Source organism: Salvelinus alpinus, chromosome 9 (assembly GCF_045679555.1).
Source record: "Salvelinus alpinus chromosome 9, SLU_Salpinus.1, whole genome shotgun sequence".
Lineage (NCBI taxonomy): Eukaryota > Metazoa > Chordata > Actinopteri > Salmoniformes > Salmonidae > Salvelinus > Salvelinus alpinus.
The window spans coordinates 62,870,221-62,893,449 of NC_092094.1; the positions used below are offsets into that span (position 1 = coordinate 62,870,221).

At 41.9% G+C, this 23,229-nt stretch overlaps 1 protein-coding gene across 2 annotated transcripts in view; it reads right to left on the reverse strand.

Annotated features, from left to right (window-relative positions):
- peak1 (pseudopodium-enriched atypical kinase 1) overlaps window positions 1-23,229 on the reverse strand; it is a 260,008-nt gene that overhangs the window by 15,015 nt on the left and 221,764 nt on the right. For both annotated transcript variants that reach the window (XM_071326886.1, XM_071326887.1), the window contains one exon: window positions 3,111-3,877. In XM_071326886.1, the coding sequence (XP_071182987.1) occupies window positions 3,111-3,877 (767 nt within the window). The remainder of the gene's footprint in view (window positions 1-3,110; window positions 3,878-23,229) is intronic.

Consider the following 23,229-nt stretch of genomic DNA (forward strand, 5'->3'; position numbering starts at 1 on the left):
ACCCACAGGGTTGTTTGAACTGTGAAGTGATTCAATGCTAGAAATAGTCACTCGCACTGTCCGTGGTACACTTCTCTGCGAGAATAAGGCTAGATAACAAACCAGGGTTGGGATCAATTTATTATCAGAAATGCACACCGCATTGAAATTCAATTTGAATTTGATTTGCCTCGTTGAATTAATTCAAAAATGGACTTAAATGGAATTGAGTGATTTTTCCCGAAGGAAGTTCAATTGAAATGCATTGAATTGGTATCAAGTATAGAGCTATCAGAAGCCTAACCTTGAAATAGAAATTGCTTTCCAAAAACCTTTTGAAGATATGACGCGCTCCTGCAAATCTGTGAAAAGCTGACTGACTGCGAATAATAAACACACTGTTAAATAGTCATGACTCAAATGCATAAACAGATCCATTTTGTTGATGTGTTGAGGGAACAGAGAGCACCATCTTCCTGCACACAACTGGGGCACATTGACATTACTTTTTTAATTGGGTCGCTCGGCTATTATGACTGCATGTGGATGCTCTTGTTTGTCTTATTTCTCGGGGAAATCGTCCGGGGAAAACCACTCCTTCTCTTGAGCCTGCCCTTAACGTGGAGGGAGAAGGCTTTGAAGTGCTTTGTGGAGCGCTGAGGGTTTTTCTGCCATGTAAATAATGCAGCCGCTATGAGCCTTCAGAGAGTATTCTCACACCCCTTGACTTATTCCACATTTTGTTGTGTTACAGCCTGAATTCAAATGGATTAAATCAAATGAAAATCTCACGCATCTACACACAAAACTAAAAATATGAAGAGTGGTACTCAGTGATGTGTTGGATTTTCCCCATACATAACGCTTTGTATTCAGGACATGGTTAATTTTTCTTTGACACATTTTTGGCAGTATTACTGTAGTGCCATATCGTAAACAGGATGCATGTTTTGTAATATTTCTATTCTGTGCAGGCTTCCTTCTTTTCAATCTGTCATTTAGGTCAGTATTGTGGAGTAACTACAATGCTGTTGATCCATCCTCAATGTTCTCCAATCACAGCCATTAAACTCTGTAACTGTTTTAAAGTCACCATTGGCCTCATGGTGACATCCCTGAGAGGTTTCCTTCCTCTCCGGCAACTGAGTTAGGAAGGATGCCTTTATCTTTGTAGTGACTGGGTGTATTGAAACACCATCCAAAGTGTTATTACTAACTTCACCATGCTCGATGTTTGCTTCTTCTTTCACAAATATATATCAATAGTTGCCCTTTGCGAGGGACTGGAAAACATCCCTGGTCTTTGTGGTTGAATGTGTGTTTGATAATTGTATGGGGTACAGAGATGAGTTGGTCATTAAAAAAATATTACTATTATTGCACACAGAGCCCATGCAACGTATTATGTGACTTGTTAAGCAAATATTTATTCCTGAACTCATTTAGGCTTGCCATAACAAAAGGGGTTTACACTACATTTCAACTTTTAATCCATTTTAAATTCAGACGGTAACATTACAAAATGTGGAAAAAGTGTGAATACTTTCTGAAGGCACTGTATCTCCAGCACCATGCTCATATTCAGTTCCCATCCGGCAGGCCGCCCACGCACGCTAATGTAGCCGTTTTAGAGAGAATGCTAATGAAAAGTCTTGCCACCAGTTTCCCCAGCTGTCAATCAACCAGATCAACCCACATTGCTCTTTCTCGCTCTACTGCAGGGTTTCCCAAACCCGTTTCTCGGGACACCAAGGGGTGCCCATTTGGGTTTCTGCCCTAACACTACACAGCTGATTCAAATAATCAACTAATCATCAAGCTGTGATCATTTGAATCAGTTGTGTAGTGTTAGGGGGAAAAAAGTAAACGTGCACCACTTGGGGTCCTTAGGACCGAATTTAGGAAACACTGCTCCACTGGTTGTAAAGTTTTGGTCCCATGTTTCATGAGCTGAAATAAAAGAACCCAGAATTTTTCACAAATGTGAAAATGTGTTTATTTCCCTGTGTGTGAACATTTCTCCTTTGCCAAGATAATCCATCCAGCTGACAGGTGTGGCATATCAAGAAGCTAATTAAACAGCATGATCATTACACAGGTGCACCTTGTGCCGGGGACAATAAAAGGCCACTTTAAAATGTGCAGTTTTGTCACACAACACAATGCCACAGATGTCTCAAATTTTGAGGGAGCGTGCAATTGGCATGCAGACTGTAGGAATGTCCACCTGAGTTGTTGCCAGAGAATTTAATGTTAATTTCTCTACCATAAGCCTCCTGCAACGTCATTTTAGAGAATTTGGCAGTACGTCCAACTGGCATCACAACCGCAGACCACTTGTAAACACGCCAGCCCAGGACCTCCAAATACGGCTTCTTCACCTGTGGGATCGTCTGAGACTAGACACCAGATGAAACGGAGGTGTATTTCTGTCTGTAATAAAGTAATTTTGTGGGGAAAAACTCATTCTGATTGGCTGCGCCCCTGCCCAGTCATGTGAAATCCATAGATTAGGGCCTAACAAATGTATTTCAATTGACTGAATTCCTATAATGAACTGTAACTCAGTAAAATCGTTGAAATGGTTCCAGGTAGCGTTTACATTTTTGTTCAGTATAGATGATGCACGTATGAACTACACACTGACACATCCAGATCAAAGCGGGAGGTTTAAAAAAGACTTACTAGTTGCCAAAGTTCCAGAGCATGTCTTTCACTGTGTGCTATGTGATAGTTACTACAATAAAATGGTTCCCTTGGTAATATTTTCTTTTCAAAGCTAAGAAATTAACTTCAGCGGGAGGGTAGTTGAGAGAGGACAGCGCTGGTGACTTCCAAGCCATGGCAACAAGAGACATGCGGGACTCAGTGCCCAACAGGCTTAAACTAGATTATTTACAAGAGTTTTCATGAATAAGTGAAGATTTAAAATATATATATTTATTTAACCATTATTGAACTAGGCAAGTTATTAAAAACGATTTAACTTAAATATAGCTGCTCTCTTGAAGCTCAAAGAGATCTCACAATATTTATTTTGACATCAAAATAAATCACCCAGGAATATGAAATTATTTTATTACTACTACTTAAGAGTGCAAAGGCCTCCTTTTGAAACCTTTTGGTCATACCTTGATGGCGTAGTTGACCAACGGATCCTTGGCGTAGGAGGCAGTGTAGTAAACAGAGTCTCCGGCTTCGCAGCAGGGCTTCCCTGTTGTCAGCCTGAAGTGCGACCAGCTGTCCGTGCCAAAGCGCAGGTGGTCCTTCTGCCCGGCCATAAAGCGGTCCTCGCACTTCCCCGCCAGCTTCCTCAACGTGTCCGTGTGCAGCCCCCGGATGCGACCCACCACCTCCTCCCAGCTGTCCATGCCATTGTAGAGGGCCTGCCTCTGGGGCTTGCTGCTCCCGCCACACCCACCCACCCTGGCCGTGGTCCGAGCCTTACCCGCCAGGGACTCTGCACTGTGGCAGCCCCGCCGCTCCCGCCCCGTGGTGGCGCTGGGTGCCGAGGCCAGGCACGACAGGCTGTTGGCCCCTCGACCCTTGTTGACGGCCGCCACAGGTCTCTCCAGGGAGTCCCCACTCTCCTGGTCATGAGGGCGGGCCTCAGAGCTGAGCGAGGAGCTGTGGCTGCCCGTCTCCCAGGTGGAGTCCAGGTCGTACAGGGGGTTGGCCACGCTCAGGTTGGTACCCCCGGGTTTCGCCTCACGCTTGGGCCTCAGAGGGAGCTCCTTTCCCAGGCTGGAGGTCTCTGTGCTGGGGCGGGCTACCGACTTCTTGGGCAGCGGCGGCGGAGTGGCTTTGGAGGCCTCCTCGTCCAAGTCGGCCAGGGTGTCATCCGAAGCCTTGACGTTCCGTGGTTGCTTCAGCGGGATCATGTTGGCTCTGGATTGACCTGCGAAAGGAAAGAGAGATTACAACAACAATGCACGTTTCAAACATCAACAGTTCAGCATCACCAAGTTATTGAGCCAAACGATTCGCCTGTATAGAGAACCTAAGACATCCGACAACCCTATTCCTCTGACAGTATTCTCATACTTTAGTTCTCATGTACAGCAGCTACATATGCTGCCTAGTTCCTCCCTGCGATAGGTCCTGGGGCAAATTCAGGACACCAACCAGAACAGAACAGCTGGTAGTAAGTCTATCCAACTAGCCACCATGTGGTTCGAAAGTAAATCTCTCCTCAAGTGGTTTTCAGAGAGGCTTAAGGAGGCACTTGGAAAGTGATTTTGTCAGCGGGCTTTAGTTAACAGTGCCCTAATTTTGTCCACCATGGCAGAAATCCCTAGATCCCTCAAGCTTTTCTCCAGAGTGATGGTTCGGTGGGGGTCCCTAGTCAGGGTGAAAAGGACCACAGAAAACTCACACAGCTTGAGTGACGGGAATTAAAAAGCATTAAAAATAACCATTGTGTCACTCGTCAGAGAAAGTGTATTGTAGACTTCGATGCATACACTTCAGGGAACTGTAAAAAAATTACATAATTGTAAGACGTTAAAAGTTGTAGGCTTGTGCTTGTTCTGAAACCTTTCTCATCTTCCTTGGACATTTTGGTTAGGCCTGGAATTTCATTAAACACTGCATGAGATTTCTTGATGTTAAAACTGAAAACATCTGTTCGTACACACCAATCCAAAATACTCTTGGCTGCCTTATCATTTAGACGCTAAATAGGCTACCAAAGATCTGAATATCGCCTGAAGGGAATAAAGCAAGCCTCCTATCACTCGTGTAAGATTCTGTCCAAGACTGGGAGGCCTGTATCCATCATCTTGTCTAAGAACCAAGATATGGAGTAATGAGCACTGAGGATCAGATGGAAATAAGAGACACATTTTTTTTTTAAGGAAAATAACAGTATTTAACATTTCCCCTTGCAAATCCGTTGTAATCCCGCTAAAGACAACAATCTTTAGCCTAATCCAAATGTATGAATGACCCTGCCACTAATGCTCTTGCTACTACTTTCACTTGGAAAATCCTCCTGAAACGTGTACACACACACACCGATGATTTTCAGATCTATGTACAGAAGCAGTGTTTCCATCTGTTCCTGGAGGATCCCCCAGGGTTTTTTTTTCTTTCTATTTTTGTTTTAGCCCAGCACTAACCCATTTGATTCAACTAAGTTAAACACCGAGCATTTGATCAGTTGAATCAGGTGTGCTGGGCTGGAACAAATATGTGCAATTGACACGGTACTAGGCCAAAAGTGAAAATGGCTTTAAGTGACCAATTTCTAGATTTAGTCCTATAACACTGGGCTCTCCAGCTGCACGGTGACATGATGCTTCTGCTTCTTGGAGAGTCTACCTCACCAACTCAGGAGGGATTGCTCTGCTATTGCCCATGCCTAGCTATATGAATCACTGGTGTGTGTGTGTGTGTGTTTGCGCATGTATTTTAAAAGGAGAATGTGAGTGAGTGTGTGTGTTTATGTGTCTGTGTGATGGTGCATGTGCGAAGGGGGCAGACCTGACAACCCTGTCCAACTTTTTAGGAGTACAAGACGCGTGCGGCAAATTGGAGATTCAACTCGCACGCATAGCACGTGCCGAATTGGGGTTTTCTTTCCATGCTCGTGCTGTTTGTGAGGGATCGCAATTATAGAATTGTACCAGATCAAGTCTATAAAAGGTTGGAATACTTTCTTTCTGACAGCATTCCATTTACACATATGGTCAAAGTCACTAACAAGATCTAGTTAGAAAGAACACACAAAGGGCCTTCATTCTTTGAGTTTTTTAAAAACATTTTATTAAACAAATAATAACAAGTTATTTGTTCAGGAACAAAATGTACAAACGTCTTATCCACAATAAAAATTTGAAAAAACTCTGACGTGATAAGAACAAATGTTTGAAGCAGAACATCAGTAACAAATAAACATATCCATACTAAAAACGAAAAAGCTATGATAGGAAACAGTGGGTGAGAACAAATCTTCTGGAGACCTTCAAACGTTCAGGAAACCATTTCCTAGACAGATTTGCCTGGTAGCTAGAATATTTGTCCTTATTCAGCAGGGTATCAGGGTAGACTTCTCTGTGGCAAACAGTTCCTCTGGCAATCATTGAAGCATTCTTGGTAACGAGGGCCTGTACTGGTAATGAGGCTCTGAACTGGGTTTTGATCTTGGAAACGAGACTGAATATTAGTTCGCTGTCTGCATTGCTGTGGAATATGACCAATACCCCAGCATCACAGCCCGAAGGTGGGAGTAGACCAGGCTGACCCCCCTTATCATTGTGCCGATTTCTCTCCGGAAATTTCTCTCCAGAATTTTTTATTTATTTCACCTTTCTTTAACCAGGTAGGCCAGTTGAGAACAAGTTCTCATTTACAACTGCGACCTGGCCAAGATAAAGCAAAGCAGTGCGACAAAAACAACAGAGTTACACATGGGATAAACAAACGTACAGTCAATAACACAATAGAAAACTCTATATACAGTGTGTGCAAATGTAGTAAGATTAGGGACGTAAGGCAATAAATAGGCCGTAGTGGTGAAATAATTACAATTTAGCATTAACACTGGAGTGATAGATGTGTGCAGAAGATGAATGTGCAAGTAGAGATACTGGTGTGCAAAGGAGCAAAAATAAATAACATGGGGATGAGGTAGTTGGGTGGGCTGTTTACAGATGGGCTGTGTACAGGTGCAGTGATCGGTAAGCTGCTCTGACAGCTGATGCTTAAAGTTAGTGAGGGAGATATAAGTCTCCAGCTTGAGTGAAATAATGCAGCCGTGAAAAAGTTGAGGGATGAGAACTTGTCAGCGACCACTGCAATGTCAGCGACCACAGCAATTTCAGCGACCACTGCAATGACAGCGACCACAGCATGCTGGAGGAGCACATCTCCAAATGGACATTTCAGCAACATGTAGTCTACTGCATAAGAAAATACGTTTCTGACATCTGCATAGAAGGTCTTCAGATCCAGCTTGCCTTGGCCCCCATGTTAAGTCTCTATGGTAGAGGAACGCTTCTCACCTCTCAAAACAGGGCCAATTGCTAGGGCCAGCTCACAAGTATTGGCTTTTTAGACACGGTTCCTAATCAACACTAAAAGCAAAATCATTTTGAAAAGACAAAAACAACAACAAATGATCGCATAGACACAGACCGGCTACACAAAGCTTAATTAGGCTACCGCAAAGGGAATCTGTCCGCTAGAAGAGTACGGTGTTTCAGCCTATGTAAAAGTGCCCATTGTATTTCTTGACATCATTTCAGATTTTCCAAAATGATACAATCTCAAATCTAGGTAAAAGGCATTTTAGAAGCGTTGCCTCTAATACCGGACACTCATTCATTCTTCATCGCGCAGTCTTCTAAACTCGACTCCATTTAATGCCAAGATGTTTACATTTATTTTTTGATTAAACTTTTGTAATGGTTTTTGTGACTCGGATGATAATTACAGTCTATCAGGTTGCGTGATCCTTGTAATGTTACGTGGAAAATAAAGCTAATGGGACGCAGAATTAAATGTATAGTTGAAGACGGAAGTTTACATACACTTAGGTTGGAATCATTAAAACTTGTTTTTCAACCACTCCACAAATTTCTTGTTAATTAACAAACTATAGTTTTGGCAAGTCGGTTAGAATACCTACTTTATACATGACACAAGTAATTTTTCCAACAATTGTTTACAGACAGATTATTTCACTGTATCACAATTCCAGTGGGTCAGAAGTTTACATACAGTAAGTTGACTGTGCCTTTAAACAGCTTGGAAAATTCCAGAAAATTATGTCATGGCTTTAGAAGCTTCTGATAGGCTAATTGACATAATTTGGGTCAATTGGAGGTGTACCTGTGGATATATTTCAAGGCCTACCTTCAAACTCAGTGCCTCTTTGCTTGACATCATGGGAAAATCTAAAGAAATCAGCCAAAAAAATGTAGACCTCCACAAGTCTGGTTCATCCTTGGGAGCCGTTTCAAAATGCCTGAAGGTACCACGTTCATCTGTACGAACAATAGTACGCAAATATAAACACCACGGGACCACGCAGCCGCCATACCGCTCAGGAAGGAGACGCATTCTGTCTCCTAGAGATAACGTATGTGAGAAAAGTGCAAATCAACCCAGAACAACAGCAAAGGACCTTGTGAAGATGCTGGAGGAAACAGGTACAAAAGTATCTATATCCACAGTAAAACGAGTCCTATATCGACATAACCTGAAAGGCTGCTCAGCAAGGAAGAAGCCACTGCTCCAAAACCGCCATGAAAATTCCAGACTACGGTTTGCAACTGCACATGGGGACAAAGATCATACTTTTTTAAATGTCCTCTGGTCTGATGAAACAAAAATAGAACTGTTTGGCCATAATGACCATTGTTATGTTTGGAGGAAAAAGGGGGAGGCTTGCAAGCCGAAGAACACCATCCCAACGGTGAAGCACGGGGGTGGCAGCATCATGTTGTTGGGGTTCTTTGCTGTAGGAGGAACTTGTGCACTTCACAAAATAGATGGCATCATGAGGATGGACAATTATGTGGATATTTAAGCAACATCTCAAGACATCAGTCAGGAAGTTAAAGCTTGGTTGCAAATGGGTCTTCCAAATGGACAATGACCCCAAGTATACTTCCAAAGGTGTGGCAAAATGGCTTAAGGACAACAAAGTCAAGGTATTGGAGTGGCCATCACAAAGCCCTGACCACAAAGCCCTGAAAATTTGTGAGCAGAACTGAAAAAGCGTGTGCGAGCAAGGAGGCCTACAAACCTGACTCAGTTACACCAGCTCTGTCAGGAGGAATGGGCAAAATTCACCCAACTTATTGTGGGAAGCTTGTGCAAGGCTTCCTGAAATATTTGACGCAAGTTAAACAATTTAAAGGCAATGCTACCAATACGAATTGTATGGAAACTTCTGACCCACTGGGAATGTGATGAAAGAAATAAAAGCTGAAATAAATAATTCTCTATTATTATTCTGACATTTCACATTCTTAAAATAAAGTGGTGATCCAAACTGACCTAAGACAGTAAAAATGTCCTATGGTTAAATGTCAGGAATTGTGAAAAAACTGAGTTTAAATGTAGTTGGAAAAGGTGTATGCAAACTTCCGACTTCAACTGTATGTCACACTTGCACAAATGCGACCAGTTCTTTTTCGTATTTACATTTTATTTATTTCACTAGCAAATGCCGGTGAACTGCTGGCAATTTAGAGCCCACTGAATGTCAATCTTATGTTCTCTAACGTTAGCTTGAAACAATTAGTGTTTACCTTTCCACAACAGAGTCAAAAAGGGATTCGTTCCTGTGCTTACGTACAGCTGACAGTCAGCAAACTCTGCATCACAAAAAACAGGAGGAGGGGCAGACACAGGGTAGCTACGTCCAATAATAATGTATTAATCTCCATGTCCGTTGACACAAACTCCGTACATGTCTGTGTGTTGCAGCTTGAGAATCGGGCTGTTAGATTTACTTAGTGGATTTATTTTTTATTAAAATGTTTTTAAAAATATATATAAATCAGGCCCTATTAATTTCTGCGAACTTTTAACTCGGATCTGGTACCTGCGTACATGGACAGAGAATTGCGTAGTTGGTACGCAAAATGCGTGCATGTTGGCAGGTCTGAGGTTGGTGTAGGCGAACACTTGCAGTGCTGTAACAGTGCATGCAGATCTGGTACGTGTTGTGTATTAAAGTGTGTGTGTGTGTGTGTATATGTGTATATGTGTGTGTGTGTGTGTGTGTGTCAGACTGATATATTATCACCCTCACCATGCTTGTCTTCTCACACTGCAGGACTTAACAGTTATGACAATCTTAAATGGATCCAAGAATCCGGGTAATAGATTCTAGATTGGATTGTTTTATGGATGGCTTGAGAAGGCAATGGGCTATACTCCAGTGGGTAGAGACATTTCAAGAACAACGCATATACAGTGGGGAGAACAAGTATTTGATACACTGCCGATTTTGCAGGTTTTCCTACTTACAAAGCATGTAGAGGTCTGTCATTTTTATCATAGGTACACTTAGTCTGTGAGAGACGGAATCTAAAACAAAAATCACGTTGTATGATTTTTAAGTAATTAATTTGCATTTTATTGCATGACATCAGTATTTGATACATCAGAAAAGCAGAACTTAATATTTGGTACAGAAACCTTTGTTTGCAACTACAGAGATCATACGTTTCCTTTAGTTCTTGACCAGGTTTGCACACACTGCAGCAGGGATTTTGGCCCACTCCTCCATACAGACCTTCTCCAGATCTTTCAGGTTTCGGGGCTGTCGCTGGGCAATACGGACTTTCAGCTCCCTCCAAAGATTTTCATATGGGGTCAGGTCTGGAGACTGGCTAGGCCACTCCAGGACCTTGAGATGCTTCTTACGGAGCCACTCCTTAGTTGCCCTGGCTGTGTGTTTCGGGTCGTTGTCATGCTGGAAGACCCAGCCACGACCCATCTTCAATGCTCTTACTGAGGGAAGGAGGTTGTTGGCCAAGATCTTGCGATACATGGCCCCATCCATCCTCCTCTCAATACGGTGCAGTCCCAAAACATCACTGCTCTAGAGGAGATCTGCATGGAGGAATGGGCCAAAATACCAGCAACAGTGTGTGAAAACCTTGTGAAGACTTACAGAAAACGTTTGACCTCTGTCATTGCCAACAAAGGGTATATAACAAAGTATTGAGATAAACTTTTGTTATTGACCAAATACTTATTTTCCACCATAATTTGCAAATAAATTCATAAAAAATCCTACAATGTGATTTTCTGGATTTTTTTCTCTCATTTTGTCTGTCATAGTTGAAGTGTACCTATGATGAAAATTACAGGCCTCTCTCATCTTTTTAAGTGGGAGAACTTGCACAATTGGTGGCTGACTAAATACTTTTTTGCCCCACTGTATATATACACACACACACACACACATATATATATATATATATATGCAAAGCAAAGGTATGCCATATATATACACTACCGTTCAAAAGTTTGGGATCACTTAGAAAAGCAAAACATTTTGTCCATTAAAATAACATCAAATTGATCTGAAATACAGTGTAGACATTGTTAAAGTTGTAAATTACTATTGTAGCTGGAAACGGCTGATTTTTTATGGAATATCTACATAGGCGTACAGAGGCCCATTATCAGCAACCATCACTCCTGTGTTCCAATGACACGTTGTGTTAGCTAATCCAAGTTAATCATTTTAAAAGCTAATTGATCATTAGAAAACCCTTTTGCAATTATGTTAGCACAGCTGAAAACTGTTATTCTGATTAAAGAAGCAATAAAACTGGCCTTCTTTAGACTAGTTGAGTATCTGGAGCATCAGCATTTGTGGGTTCGATTACAGGCTCAAAATGGCCAGAAACAAAGTACTTTCTTCTGAAACTCATCAGTCTATTCTCGTTCTGAGAAATGAAGGCTATTCCATGTGAGAAATTGCCAAGAAACTGAAGATCTCGTACAATGCTGTGTACTACTCTCGTCACAGAACAGTGCAAACTGGCCCTAACCAGAATAGAAAGAAGTGGGCGGCCCTGGTGCACAACTGAGCAAGAGGATTGACTTGAATTCTAAATAAATCACAGACAGTTTCACCAGCAAAGCACCCCCGCTGCATCACACCTCCTTTGCGTGTCACAAAGACACGAAAGTTGGAACCAAAATTCTCAAATTTGGACTCATCAGAAGAAAGGACAGATTTCCACAATTCTAATGTCCATTCCTTGTGTTTCTTGGCCCAAGCAAGTCTCTTCTTCTTGGTGGTGTCCTTTAGTCGTGGTTTCTTTGCAGCAATTGGACCGTGAAGGCCTGATTCACGCAATCTCCTCGTAACAGTTGATGTTGAGACGTGTCTGTGAAGCATTTATTTGGGGTGCAGTTAATTGCCGGATTCTGAGGCTGGTAACTAATGAACTTCTCCTCTACATCAGAGGTAACTCTGGGTCTTTCTTTTCTGTGGCGGTCCTCATGAGCGCCAGTTTCATCATAGCGCTTGATGGTTTTCTTGAAATTGTCTGGATTGACTGACCTTCATGTTTTAAAGTAATGATAGACTGTTGTTTCTGTTTGCTTATTTGAGCTGTTCTTGCCATAATACGGACTTGGTCTTTTACCAACTGGGGCTATCTTCTGTATACCACCCCTAAACACACCAAGAAGGAAAGAAATTCCACAAATTAACTTTTAACAAGGCACACCTGTTAATTGAAATGCATTCCAGGTGACTACGTCATGAAGCTGGTTGAGAGAATGCCAAAAGTGTGCAAAGCTTTCAACAAGGCAAAGGGTGGCTATTTGAAGAATCTCAAATATAAAATATGTTGATTTGTTAAACACTTTTTTGGTTACTACATGATTCCATGTGTTATTTCACAGTGTTGATGTCTTCACTATTATTATGCAATGTAGAAAATAGTCAAAATAAAGAAAAACCCTGGAATGAGTAGATGTGTCCAAACTTTTGACTGGTCATTGACCTATGAATAACCCCCACGGGCAGTCAGAACATTTGACTGGTCATTGACCTATGAATAACACCCACGGGCAGTCAGAACAACACTTTCAAAGGCTCTAAGTACCGTAGACATTTTGAAATTACACAACCCAAAAGGCACAACCCATGGCAATGTTAAAAGTTAATGACATGCCCATTGCCCATATGCTGTCTATATACATTAAAGGTGGCTGGACCATCCACTAACATTAAACAGCAACGTCATAGCTTCAAATGGCTATTTGCGTGTGGAACTGTTACAAAAAGGGATCTTTAATTGTTATGTAAGTGTCTTGGAGAGTTAGGTACAAGGACAGTGCCAACTAACTAGGCCTATGTTGACTCAGCGATCATGGTCACATGGAAAAAGCTGCAGTCCCAATCCTCCACAAATCTCCCCTGGATTAAAGCCTAATTGCATTTAATTTCCTTTATAAATCCAAACTTGGCATAATTTCTGCAAAAGCTATCTTTAAATATACACTCCCCTACGTATTTATTTAGACAATGAACCTAAAACTTGTAATTTGGCGCAAATGGGTCTTCCAAATGGACAATGACCCCAAGCATACTTCCAAAGTTGTGGAAAAATGGCTTAAGGACAACAAAGTCAAGGTTTTGGAGTGGCCATCACAAAGCCTTGACCTCAATCCCATAGAAAATTTGTGGGCAGAACTGAAAAAGCGTGTGCGAGCAAGGAGGCCTACAAACCTGACTCAGTTACACCAGCTCTGTCAGGAGGAATGGGCAAAATTCACCCAACTTATGGTGGGAAGCTTGTGGAAGTCCACTCAAAACGACATTTGACCCAAGTTAAACAATTTAAAGGCAATGCTACCAAATACTAATTGAGTGTATGTAAACTTCTGACCCACTGGGAATGTGATGAAAGAAATAAAAGCTGAAATAAATCTCTACTATTATTCTGACATTTCAAATTCTTAAATAAAGTGGTGATCCGAACTGACCTAAAACAGGGGATTTTTACTGGGATTAAATGTCAGGAATTGTGAAAAACTGAGTTCAAATGTATTTTGGCTAAGGTGTATGTAAACTTCCGACTTCAACTGTATCTAGTCCCCCCATTTGAATTTGTCATAAGTATATGGACAAATTCACCTATAGTGTATTAAAGTGGTCAAACATTTAGTATTTTGGTCCCATATTCCTACAGTAGCACACAATGACTACACCAAGCTTGTGACTCTACAAACTTGTTGGATGCATTTGCAGTTTGTTTCGGTTGTGTTTCAAATTATGTTGTGCCCAATATAAATTAATGGTAAATAATGTATTGTGTCATTTTGGAGTCACTTTTATTGTAAATAAGAATAGGTGTCTGAACACTACTACATTAACTCTTTATACTCGTACCCGCATACGGGTTGAAAATGTCATACAAGCAAGCCAAAACACCTGAGTCGAAATGTGCACTTCACATTTCCATATCATAAAACTAATGTAATATACAGTGTCAATGTTTATAATCACTATGCTTTATGTACAGTTACAAGATGACATGACTTCATAGTTCTGAACAGAATAAGCCTACAGTGGCTTGCGAAAGTATTCACCCCCCTTCACATTTTTCCTATTTTGATGCCTTACAACCTGGAATTAAAATATATTTTTGGGGGGTTTGCATCATTTGATTTACACAACATGCCTACCACTTTGAAGATGCAAAATAATTTTTATTGTGAAACAAACAAGAAATAAGACAAAAAAAACAGAACTAGGCCATTCCAAGGTATTTAAATGTTTTCCCTTAAACCACTTGAGTGTTGCTTTAGCAGGATGCTTAGGGTCATTGTCCTGCTGGAAGGTGAACCTCCGTCCCAGTCTCAAATCTCTGGAAGACTGAAACAGGTTTCCTCAAGAAATTCCCTGTATTTAGCGCCATCCATCATTCCTTCAATTCTGACCAGTTTCCCAGGCCCTGCTGATGACAAACATCCCACAGCATGATGCTGCCACCACCATGCTTCACTGTGGGGATGGTGTTCTCGGGGTGATGAGAGATTTTGGGTTTGCACCAGACATAGTGTTTTCCTTGATGGTTAAAAACTACACTTTTGTCTCAATAATGGATTTAATGGTGCTCCGTGGGATGGTTTCTGATAAAAACATTTTAACCCAACCCTGATCTGTACTTCTCCACAACTTTGTCCCTGACCTGTTTGGAGAGCTCCTTGGTCTGTATGGTGCTGCTTGCTTAGTGGTGTTGCAGACTCTGGGGCCTTTCAGAACAGGTGTATATATACTGAGATCATGTGACAGATCATGTGACACTTAAATAAAGTCCACCTGTGTGCAATCTATCTAATTATGTGACTTCTGAAGGTAATTGGTTGCACCAGATCTTATTTAGGGGCTTCATAGCAAAGGGGGTTAATACATATGCACACACCACTTTTTCATTTAATTTTTATTTATTTATTTATTTTTCATTTCACTTCACCAATTTGGACTATTTTGTGTATGTCTATTACATTAAATCCAAATAAAAATTAATTTAAATTACAGATTGTAATGCAACAAAATAGGAAAAATGCCAAGGGGGATGAATATTTTCCAAGGCACTGTATGTTTGTCGTATTGTGATTTTTCTTTTGCGGGGAACACGCATCGGAATGCACTTGTGACTATTTTATGCGCACCAAAATTATGATCTGCTTCTCTGAATTGCCTTGTGAAAGCCTAACACTGTAATGTCGTATTTGGTAACTTAGCTAGCCATGTTGGCAATAGAACACACTTTCAAATGATGCCCACTTGAGCAGATTGCGATTTATAATGGACCATTTTTGGAATGCGTAAACAACAGTAATTGTGTGACGGCGGGTTACGCAGGGCTGTGTCCCAAAGAAAACTACACATCTGCTTGCTCTAGTTCCTCAACAGCACAGTTAGGAGAGCTCAAATTAGCACCTCATAGTTGACGACTCTTCTTTTCAGTCATTCAAATTAGGTAGTAACGGTGCACACTTTGGAGAGGTGTGTGGCCACTTGGTGACACCAGTTAGACCTCTCACTCAAACCCTTGTCATTTGTTTGTCTTATGTTGCACGTACCCCAAGTTTACCATGAATATTCTATTCATGATACTGAATGCATCCAATTCCTACGAGCATAAATGGTTAATGTGGATGCTACCATGATTACAGATAATCAGGATTGAATCATGAATAATGATGAGTGAGAAAGTTACAGATGCACAGATATGATGCCCCATAAACAGGCTAACCTCTCACCATTACAATTACAGGGGAGGTAAGCCTTTTTTGGGGGGGTATATTTATGCATCCGTAACTTTCTCACTCATCATTATTATTAACGATTCATTCCTGATTATCCATAATCATGGGAGCATCCACATTAATGGAGTGTTCAGAAACATACTCTATTCTTATTTACAATAAGTGACTTCAAAATGCATGAAGCCTTTTTGCAGAGTATTCTTCAACTTCCCATTGCATGAGAATTAATCGAAAGCAATTACTAAGATGCTACAGTGCCCATAATCCATACACAACAGAAGCCCAACAGTATTCTGATCGATAATTCGGGCTGAGTTCCACTAAGCTAACATATGGAATTTTTAAAAGATGGTTATACCAAGGTATTTAGATTTTGAATTTTAGGACCCCTGTAGGTATACTTAAAAAAAAAAAACGTTAAAAAACATTGAAACATTGAATTTGTCCTTACTGCTATTAGCCCATAGAAACACATTGAATAACAGATTCATACATGAAAAAAACGATCGTCCAAAAATAAATCAAAAGGAAGTCTGTTTTGAAGTGTCTGTCCTATGTCTGAGAGATTACCATGGTAACCATGACAGACCAGGAAATAAAAAAATGTTTTTGCGTCTAATGACATGTATACCTTTGACGTGGAAATATTCCTATTCACTTCCATTCGATTTTCGAACACCATCGTATTCGCGAGAGTCTCATCTTCCCATAGAGGGGACATTAGGACACTATTATTATCATTTTTATTGGTCGCGTACACAGTTTAGCAGATGTTATAGTGGACGCAGCGAAATGCTTATGTTACTAGCTCCTAACAATGCAGTAAAATGTCAAACAAGTACACAAATAATTTACCTCGCCCAGAAAGTTCATAAAGAAATGTCGGAACGAATCCAATTAACAACCCAATAGCACTGTAACAATATTTTCGGCTGTAGGTAATAATACAAACTATTCTGAGCAAATAATAATAATTCCCTTCTATTATATGAGGCACAGGAGGAGACAAATGCTGTGCAGCAGAGAGGTTTTAACTTTGGCTACTAACCATTGCAAAGTGATAACCCGGTCTCTTCCCATAACCGACCACAATACTGGCAACACTTTGGCATTGCTCGGCTACTGAGAGAACCACTGAGTGTCAATATACCAAGGAGAGGAGGAGAGGAGTGGAGAGTATAGATAGAAGAAAAGCAAGTAGCTGATAATGAAAGAGGGGTAGAGAGATGGGCAGGAGAGGCGCAAAGAGGAGAGGGTGAGAGGAGTGGAGAGAAAGAAAAGAGAAAAGAAGCAGCAGAGAACAGGAGGAAGGTAAAGGAACGAGAGATGAGGGGCGAGTAAGAGAGGTGGAAGGATGAGGAGGGTGGGGAGTTCGAATGAGAGAGAGATAATGTGTCAAAAACACAAACATGAGAAGAGAGAGAACTCCCTACCTCGATCCTGCTAATGGCTCTGTGTCAAAGTTGTGAGAAGAAGAAGAGAAAGAAAGCAGAGCGAAGGGGGGCACTCTCCCTGTTCGCCTCCCTGAAAATTCCTGCTGCGACACTCGTGCCAACAGGCAGGCAGACGGGCAGGCAGGACGCCCCTGCGCTACATCTCATTCTGCTTCTCATTTTGATAGAAAGGGGAGGGTGTGTGCGAGTGTGTAAGATAGTGTGTGTGCATGTGTGTGTGTGTGTGTTTGGGGAAAGAGAGAATCAATGTCATTCTTTCAACTTCAGAGACACAGGAAAGGAGGCAGGAATTTCAAAAAGAAAGAACCCTTTCCACTGTGGAAGACTGGACTGCTCATTTATGGCATATCATAGCATGGTATGGCTCAGCACAATTCAGCACAGCCCAGCATAGCCCTATACAGCCAATGTCTGCCAAACATAGCACGGTATGACATGGCATAGGCCAGCACAGTTCAACACAATCCCCCACATCTGTCCACAACTCAATATTCGAATTACACTGCACTGAAGTCTCATGACAGGCCGCCCTCACAAAATTGGTTTCTAACCTCAAAGGTCTTTCCTGGTTCAATAAAGGTTAAATAAATATGAAAGCAAATTCAAGAAAGTCCTCCATTCATTTTGCTTGCGCCCATCTATAATCTATCCTGTTTTCTGATCCGTGCAGTTGAAGGGCAGAAAATCACTCAGTCAACTTACCTACAAGGGAAAAATAAACTTGCTTGTTCATTCTCCATCATTTCACATTCTCACTAACATGTACCCTCTCATTAGCTGTTAGTTGGAGCAGGATGTAACTAGGTTGCAGGGTGCTCATCATTTAGTCACACAGAGGGCTTTCATCACTTCCAGGACACACACACACAGGCCACTTGACAGCAACGAGAGCCATCCACACACACACACACACACACGCAGCAGCCCTTCACGATCGGAAAGCCTCTCACGCAGCAGCCCTTCATGATCAAAGCGACAGGGCTCTCTCCATTTGGGCGACCGATACGGGCTTCCCAATTGCTTTCAAACAGCAAATCTAAAGAGATGCAATATGCACGTCATTACACCGACAACTTCTCTGGAAGGTTCTGATCTGATATAAGCGGAAGCAAGTGATGATGATCAATATGCAACAGAGCAGTCACTCCGAGTCAACCAGCCCTAACGGGGGCGCAGTCCTGCACGTAACATCAGTCACCATGAAGCGTAACTTCCGCTGCGCATTGCTAAGCAATAGCCTTTGATGAGTGATCCAGCAGGCTTCAATACAAAGCACAGTAACAGGGAAGTGGTCAGAGAGAGCCAATAAGATGCACTACACGAACAGAAGTTTGTGGACACCTGTTCGTCGAGCATCTCATTCCAAAATCATGGACATTATAATGGAGTTGGTCCCCCCCTTTTCTGCTATAACAGCCTCCTCTCTTCTGGGAAGGCTTTCCACTCGATGTCGGACCATAACTGAAGGGGACTTGCTTCCATTCAGCCACAAGAGCATTAGTGAGGTCGGGCACTGATGTTGAGCGATTAGGCCTGGTTCGCAGTCGGCACTCCAATTCACCCCAAAGGTGTTCCAATGGGGTTGAGGTCAGGGCTGTGTGCAGGCCAGTTTTTGGATGGACCTGGCTTTGTGCACAGGGGCATTGTCATGCTGAAACAGGAAAGGGCCTTCCCCAAACTGTTGCCACAAAGTTGGAAGCACAGAATCGTCTGGAATGTCATTGTATGCTGTAGCGTTAAGATTTCCCTTCACTGGAACTAAGGGTCCTAGCCCGAACCATAAGAAACAGCCCCAGACCATTTTTCATCCTCCACCAAACTTTACATTTGGCACTATGCATTCGGGCAGGTACCGTTCTCCTGGCATCCACCAAACCCAGATTCGTCCGTCTCTGTGAATAAATACGACAGTGAGAGAAATCACTTTTAAAGAATATACTATAAATATCTCCAACAAGTAGGATGAGCTTTTCGGAGGAAAATAGAGACTTTATGAAAAGGCGTCATTGTGCACATCTATTCAAACTGTTGTTGAGAAATAGTGGAATAGCAAGGTTTTGCCTAGAGTTATTTATATATTCTGCCAATGCTTTCACCGAGTTCATAACACTAGAAGGGCAAAATACACCCACCACTGTTCAACCCTATTACAGGGGCTGAGTCACTGGCTTACTGGTGCTCTTTCATGCCGTCCCTAGGAGGGGTGCGTCACTTGAGTGGGTTGAGTCACTGACGTGATCTTCCTGTCTGGGTTGGCGCCCCCCCTGGGTTGTGCCGTGGCGGAGATCTTTGTGGGCTATACTCTGCCTTGTCTCAGGATGGTAAGTTGGTGGTTGAAGATATCCCTCTAGTGGTGTGGGGGCTGTGCTTTGGCAAAGTGGGTGGGGTTATATCCTGCCTGTTTGGCCCTGTCCGGGGGTATCATCGGATGGGGCCACAGTGTCTCCTGACCCCTCCTGTCTCAGCCGCCAGTATTTATGCTGCAGTAGTTTATGTGTCGGGGGGCTAGGGTCAGTTTGTTATATCTGGAGTACTTCTCCTGTCTTATCCGGTGTCCTGTGTGAAATTAAGTATGGTCTCTCTAATTCTCTCTTTCTCTCTTTCTCTCTTTCTTTCCTTCTTTCTTTCTTTCTTTCTTTCTTTCTTTCTTTCTTTCTTTCTTTCTTTCTTTCTTTCTCTCTCTCGGGGGACCTGAGCCCTAGGACCATGCCTCAGGACTACCTGGCATGATGACTCCTTGCTGTCCCCAGTCCACCTGGCCGTGCTGCTGCTCCAGTTTCAACTGTTCTGCCTGCGGCTATGGAACCCTGACCTGTTCACCGGACGTGCTACCTGTCCCAGACCTGCTGTTTTCAACTCTCTAGAGACCGCAGGAGCGGTAGAGATACTCTTAATGATCGGCTATGAAAAGCCAACTGACATTTACTCCTGAGGTGCTGTCTTGCTGCACCCTCGACAACTACTGTGATTATTATTATTTGACCATGCTGGCCACCCCTCATAGCCTGGTTCCTCTCTAGGTTTCTTCCTAGGTTTTGGCCTTTCTAGGGAGTTTTTCCTATCCACCGTGCTTCTACACCTGCATTGCTTGCTGTTTGGGGTTTTAGGCTGGGTTTCTGTACAGCACTTTGAGATATCAGCTGATGTACGAAGGGCTATATAAATACATTTGATTTGATTTGATTCTACTTTCTGTCCTCGTCTTTAAACCAATAACTAGACCTGAAAACTAGCTGGCCAATCAATGTCATCAATTGATCCAAGACCAGCTCAGTTAATCCCTACCATTGTGACAATGAGTCGTCATAATGCTGCATCAAATGTACATGCTCCTAGGGGCATTGGCAAACACAATGTAAGTAACGTAATTTGTGTGCCCCTAATTGCACCGAATACTTCTGTTTATCCCACAGCTACTGTAAGCAGTAATCATGTGCCTATGCGCCAGAGTTATACAGTTAGCACTGAGGCGGTGTGCCATAGTAGGAAGTCCACTTCGTTGCAGCTCACCCTGCACTATCAGCTCCAATATAAATAACATGAGTATGTCTACCTCTGATAAGCTTCCCAGTAAAACATTAAAAACAATCAAGCAACCCAGAAAAGTGCTAAAAATAGCCAATATTAACAGCCTGAGAAACAAGGTCCATGAAGTCAACAACTTGCTTGTAACAGATGGCATTCATATTCTGACTATCTCTGAAACTCACTTAGATAATAACTTTGATGTTACAGTGGTAGCAATACATGGTTATAACATCTACTGAAAAGACAGAAATGCCAACGGGGGCGGTGTTGCGGTCTATATTCAGAACCACATTCCTGTAAAGCTTAGAGACAATCTAATGTTAAATACTGTTGAATTAATATGGCTACAGGTGCATCTGTCTCACCTAAAGCCCATTCTGGTGGGAAGCTGCTATAGACCACCAAGTGCTAACAGTCAGTATCTGGATAATGTGTGTGAAATGCTTGATAATGTATGTGATATCAACAGAGAAGTATATTTTCTGGGTGATTCAAATATTGACTGGCTATCATCAAGATGCACACTCAAGAAAAAAACGTCAAACTGTAACCAGCGCCTGCAACCTGGTTCAGGTTATCAGTCAACCTACCAGGCTAGTTACAAACAGCACAGGAATCAAATCATCAACATGTATTGATCACATCTTTACTAACGCTGCAGCTATTTGCTTTAAAGCACTATCCAAATCCATAGGATGTAGTGATCACAATATAATAGCCATATCTAGGAAAACCAAAGTTCCAAAGGCTGGGCCTAATATAGTGTATAAGAGGTCATACAAGAAGTTTTGTAGTGATTCCTATGTTGATGATGTAAAGAATATTTGCTGGTCTGTGGTGTGTAATGAGGAACGTCCAGACGCTGCACTTGAAACATTTATGAAATTGCTTATTCCAGTTACTAATAAGCACACACCCATTAGGAAAATTACTGTAAAAACTGTTAAATCCCCTTGGATTGATGAGGAATTGAAAAATGGTATGGTTGAGAGAGATGAGGCAAAAGTTATGGCAAATAAGTCCGGCAGCCCAACTGATTGGAAAACGTGCTGCAAATTAAGAAATCATGTGACTAAACTAAATAAAAAGACAAATAAACTACACTATGAAACAGAGATAAATTATATAAAGAATGATAGTAAAAAGCTTTGGGGAACCTTATATGAAACTTTTGGGGGAAAAAGCCATTCATTGAATCAGATGACTCATTCATCACAAAGCCCACTGATATTGCAAACTACTTTAATGACTTTTTCATTGGCAAGATAAGCAAACTTAGGGATGACATGCCAGCAACAAACGCTGACACTACACATCCAAGTATATCGGACCGAATTATGAAAGACAAGAATCGTACTTATGAATTCCGTAGTCAGTGCGGAAGAAGTGAAAAAATATTGTTGTCTGTCAACAATGACAAGCCACCGAGGTCTGACAATCTGGACGGAAAATTACTGAGGATAATAGCAGACGATATTACCACTCCTATTCGCCACATCTTCAATTTAAGCCTACTAAAAAGTGTGTTCCCTCAGGCCTGGAGGGAAGCTAAAGTCATTCCGCTACCCAAGAATAGTAAAGCCCCCTTTACTGGCTCAAATAGCTGACCAATTAGCCTGTTACCAACCCTTAGTAAACGTATGGGGAAAATAGTGTTTGACCAGATACAATGCTATTTCACAGTAAACAAATTGACAACATACTTTCAGCACGCTTATAGGGAAGGACACTCAACAACCACAGCACTTACACAAATGACTGATGATTGGCTGAGAGAAATTGACAACAAAATGATTGTGGGGGCTGTCTTGTTAGACTTCAGTGCAGCTTTTGACATTATCGATCCTAGTCTGCTGCTGGAAAAACATAAGTCTTATGGCTTTACACCCCCTGCTATAATGTGGATAAAGAGTTGCTTGTCTAACAGAACACAGAGGGTGGTGGGAAGCTGCTATAGACCACCAAGTGCTAACAGTCAGTGTCACTTATGTTTTTTCCATCTTTAATGGAAACCTCTCAAACATAATCCAGTTAGAATCAGGAATTCCCCAGGGTAGCTTGTTTAGGCCCCTTGCTTTTTAAAACGTTTACTAACGACATGCCTCTCACTTTGAGTTAAGCCAGAGTGTCTATGTGGGCGGATGACTCAACACTGTACATGTCAGCTACTGAAATGACTGCAACACTTAACGAGCTGCAGTTAGTTTCAGAGTGGGTGGCAAGGAATACGTTTGTCCTAAATATTCCTAAAAACTAAAAGCATTGTATTTGGGACAGAAAATTCCCTAAACCCTAAACCTCAACTGACGGAACCGCTTGGAGTAACACTAGATTGTAAACTGTCATAGTCAAAACATATTGATACAGTAGTAGCTAAGATGGGGAGAAGTCTGTCTATAATAAAGCGCTGCACTACCTTATTAACAACAAGGCCCTAGTTTTGTCGCACCTTGACTACTGTTCAGCCGTGTGGTTAGGTGCCACAAAAAAGGACTTTGCAATT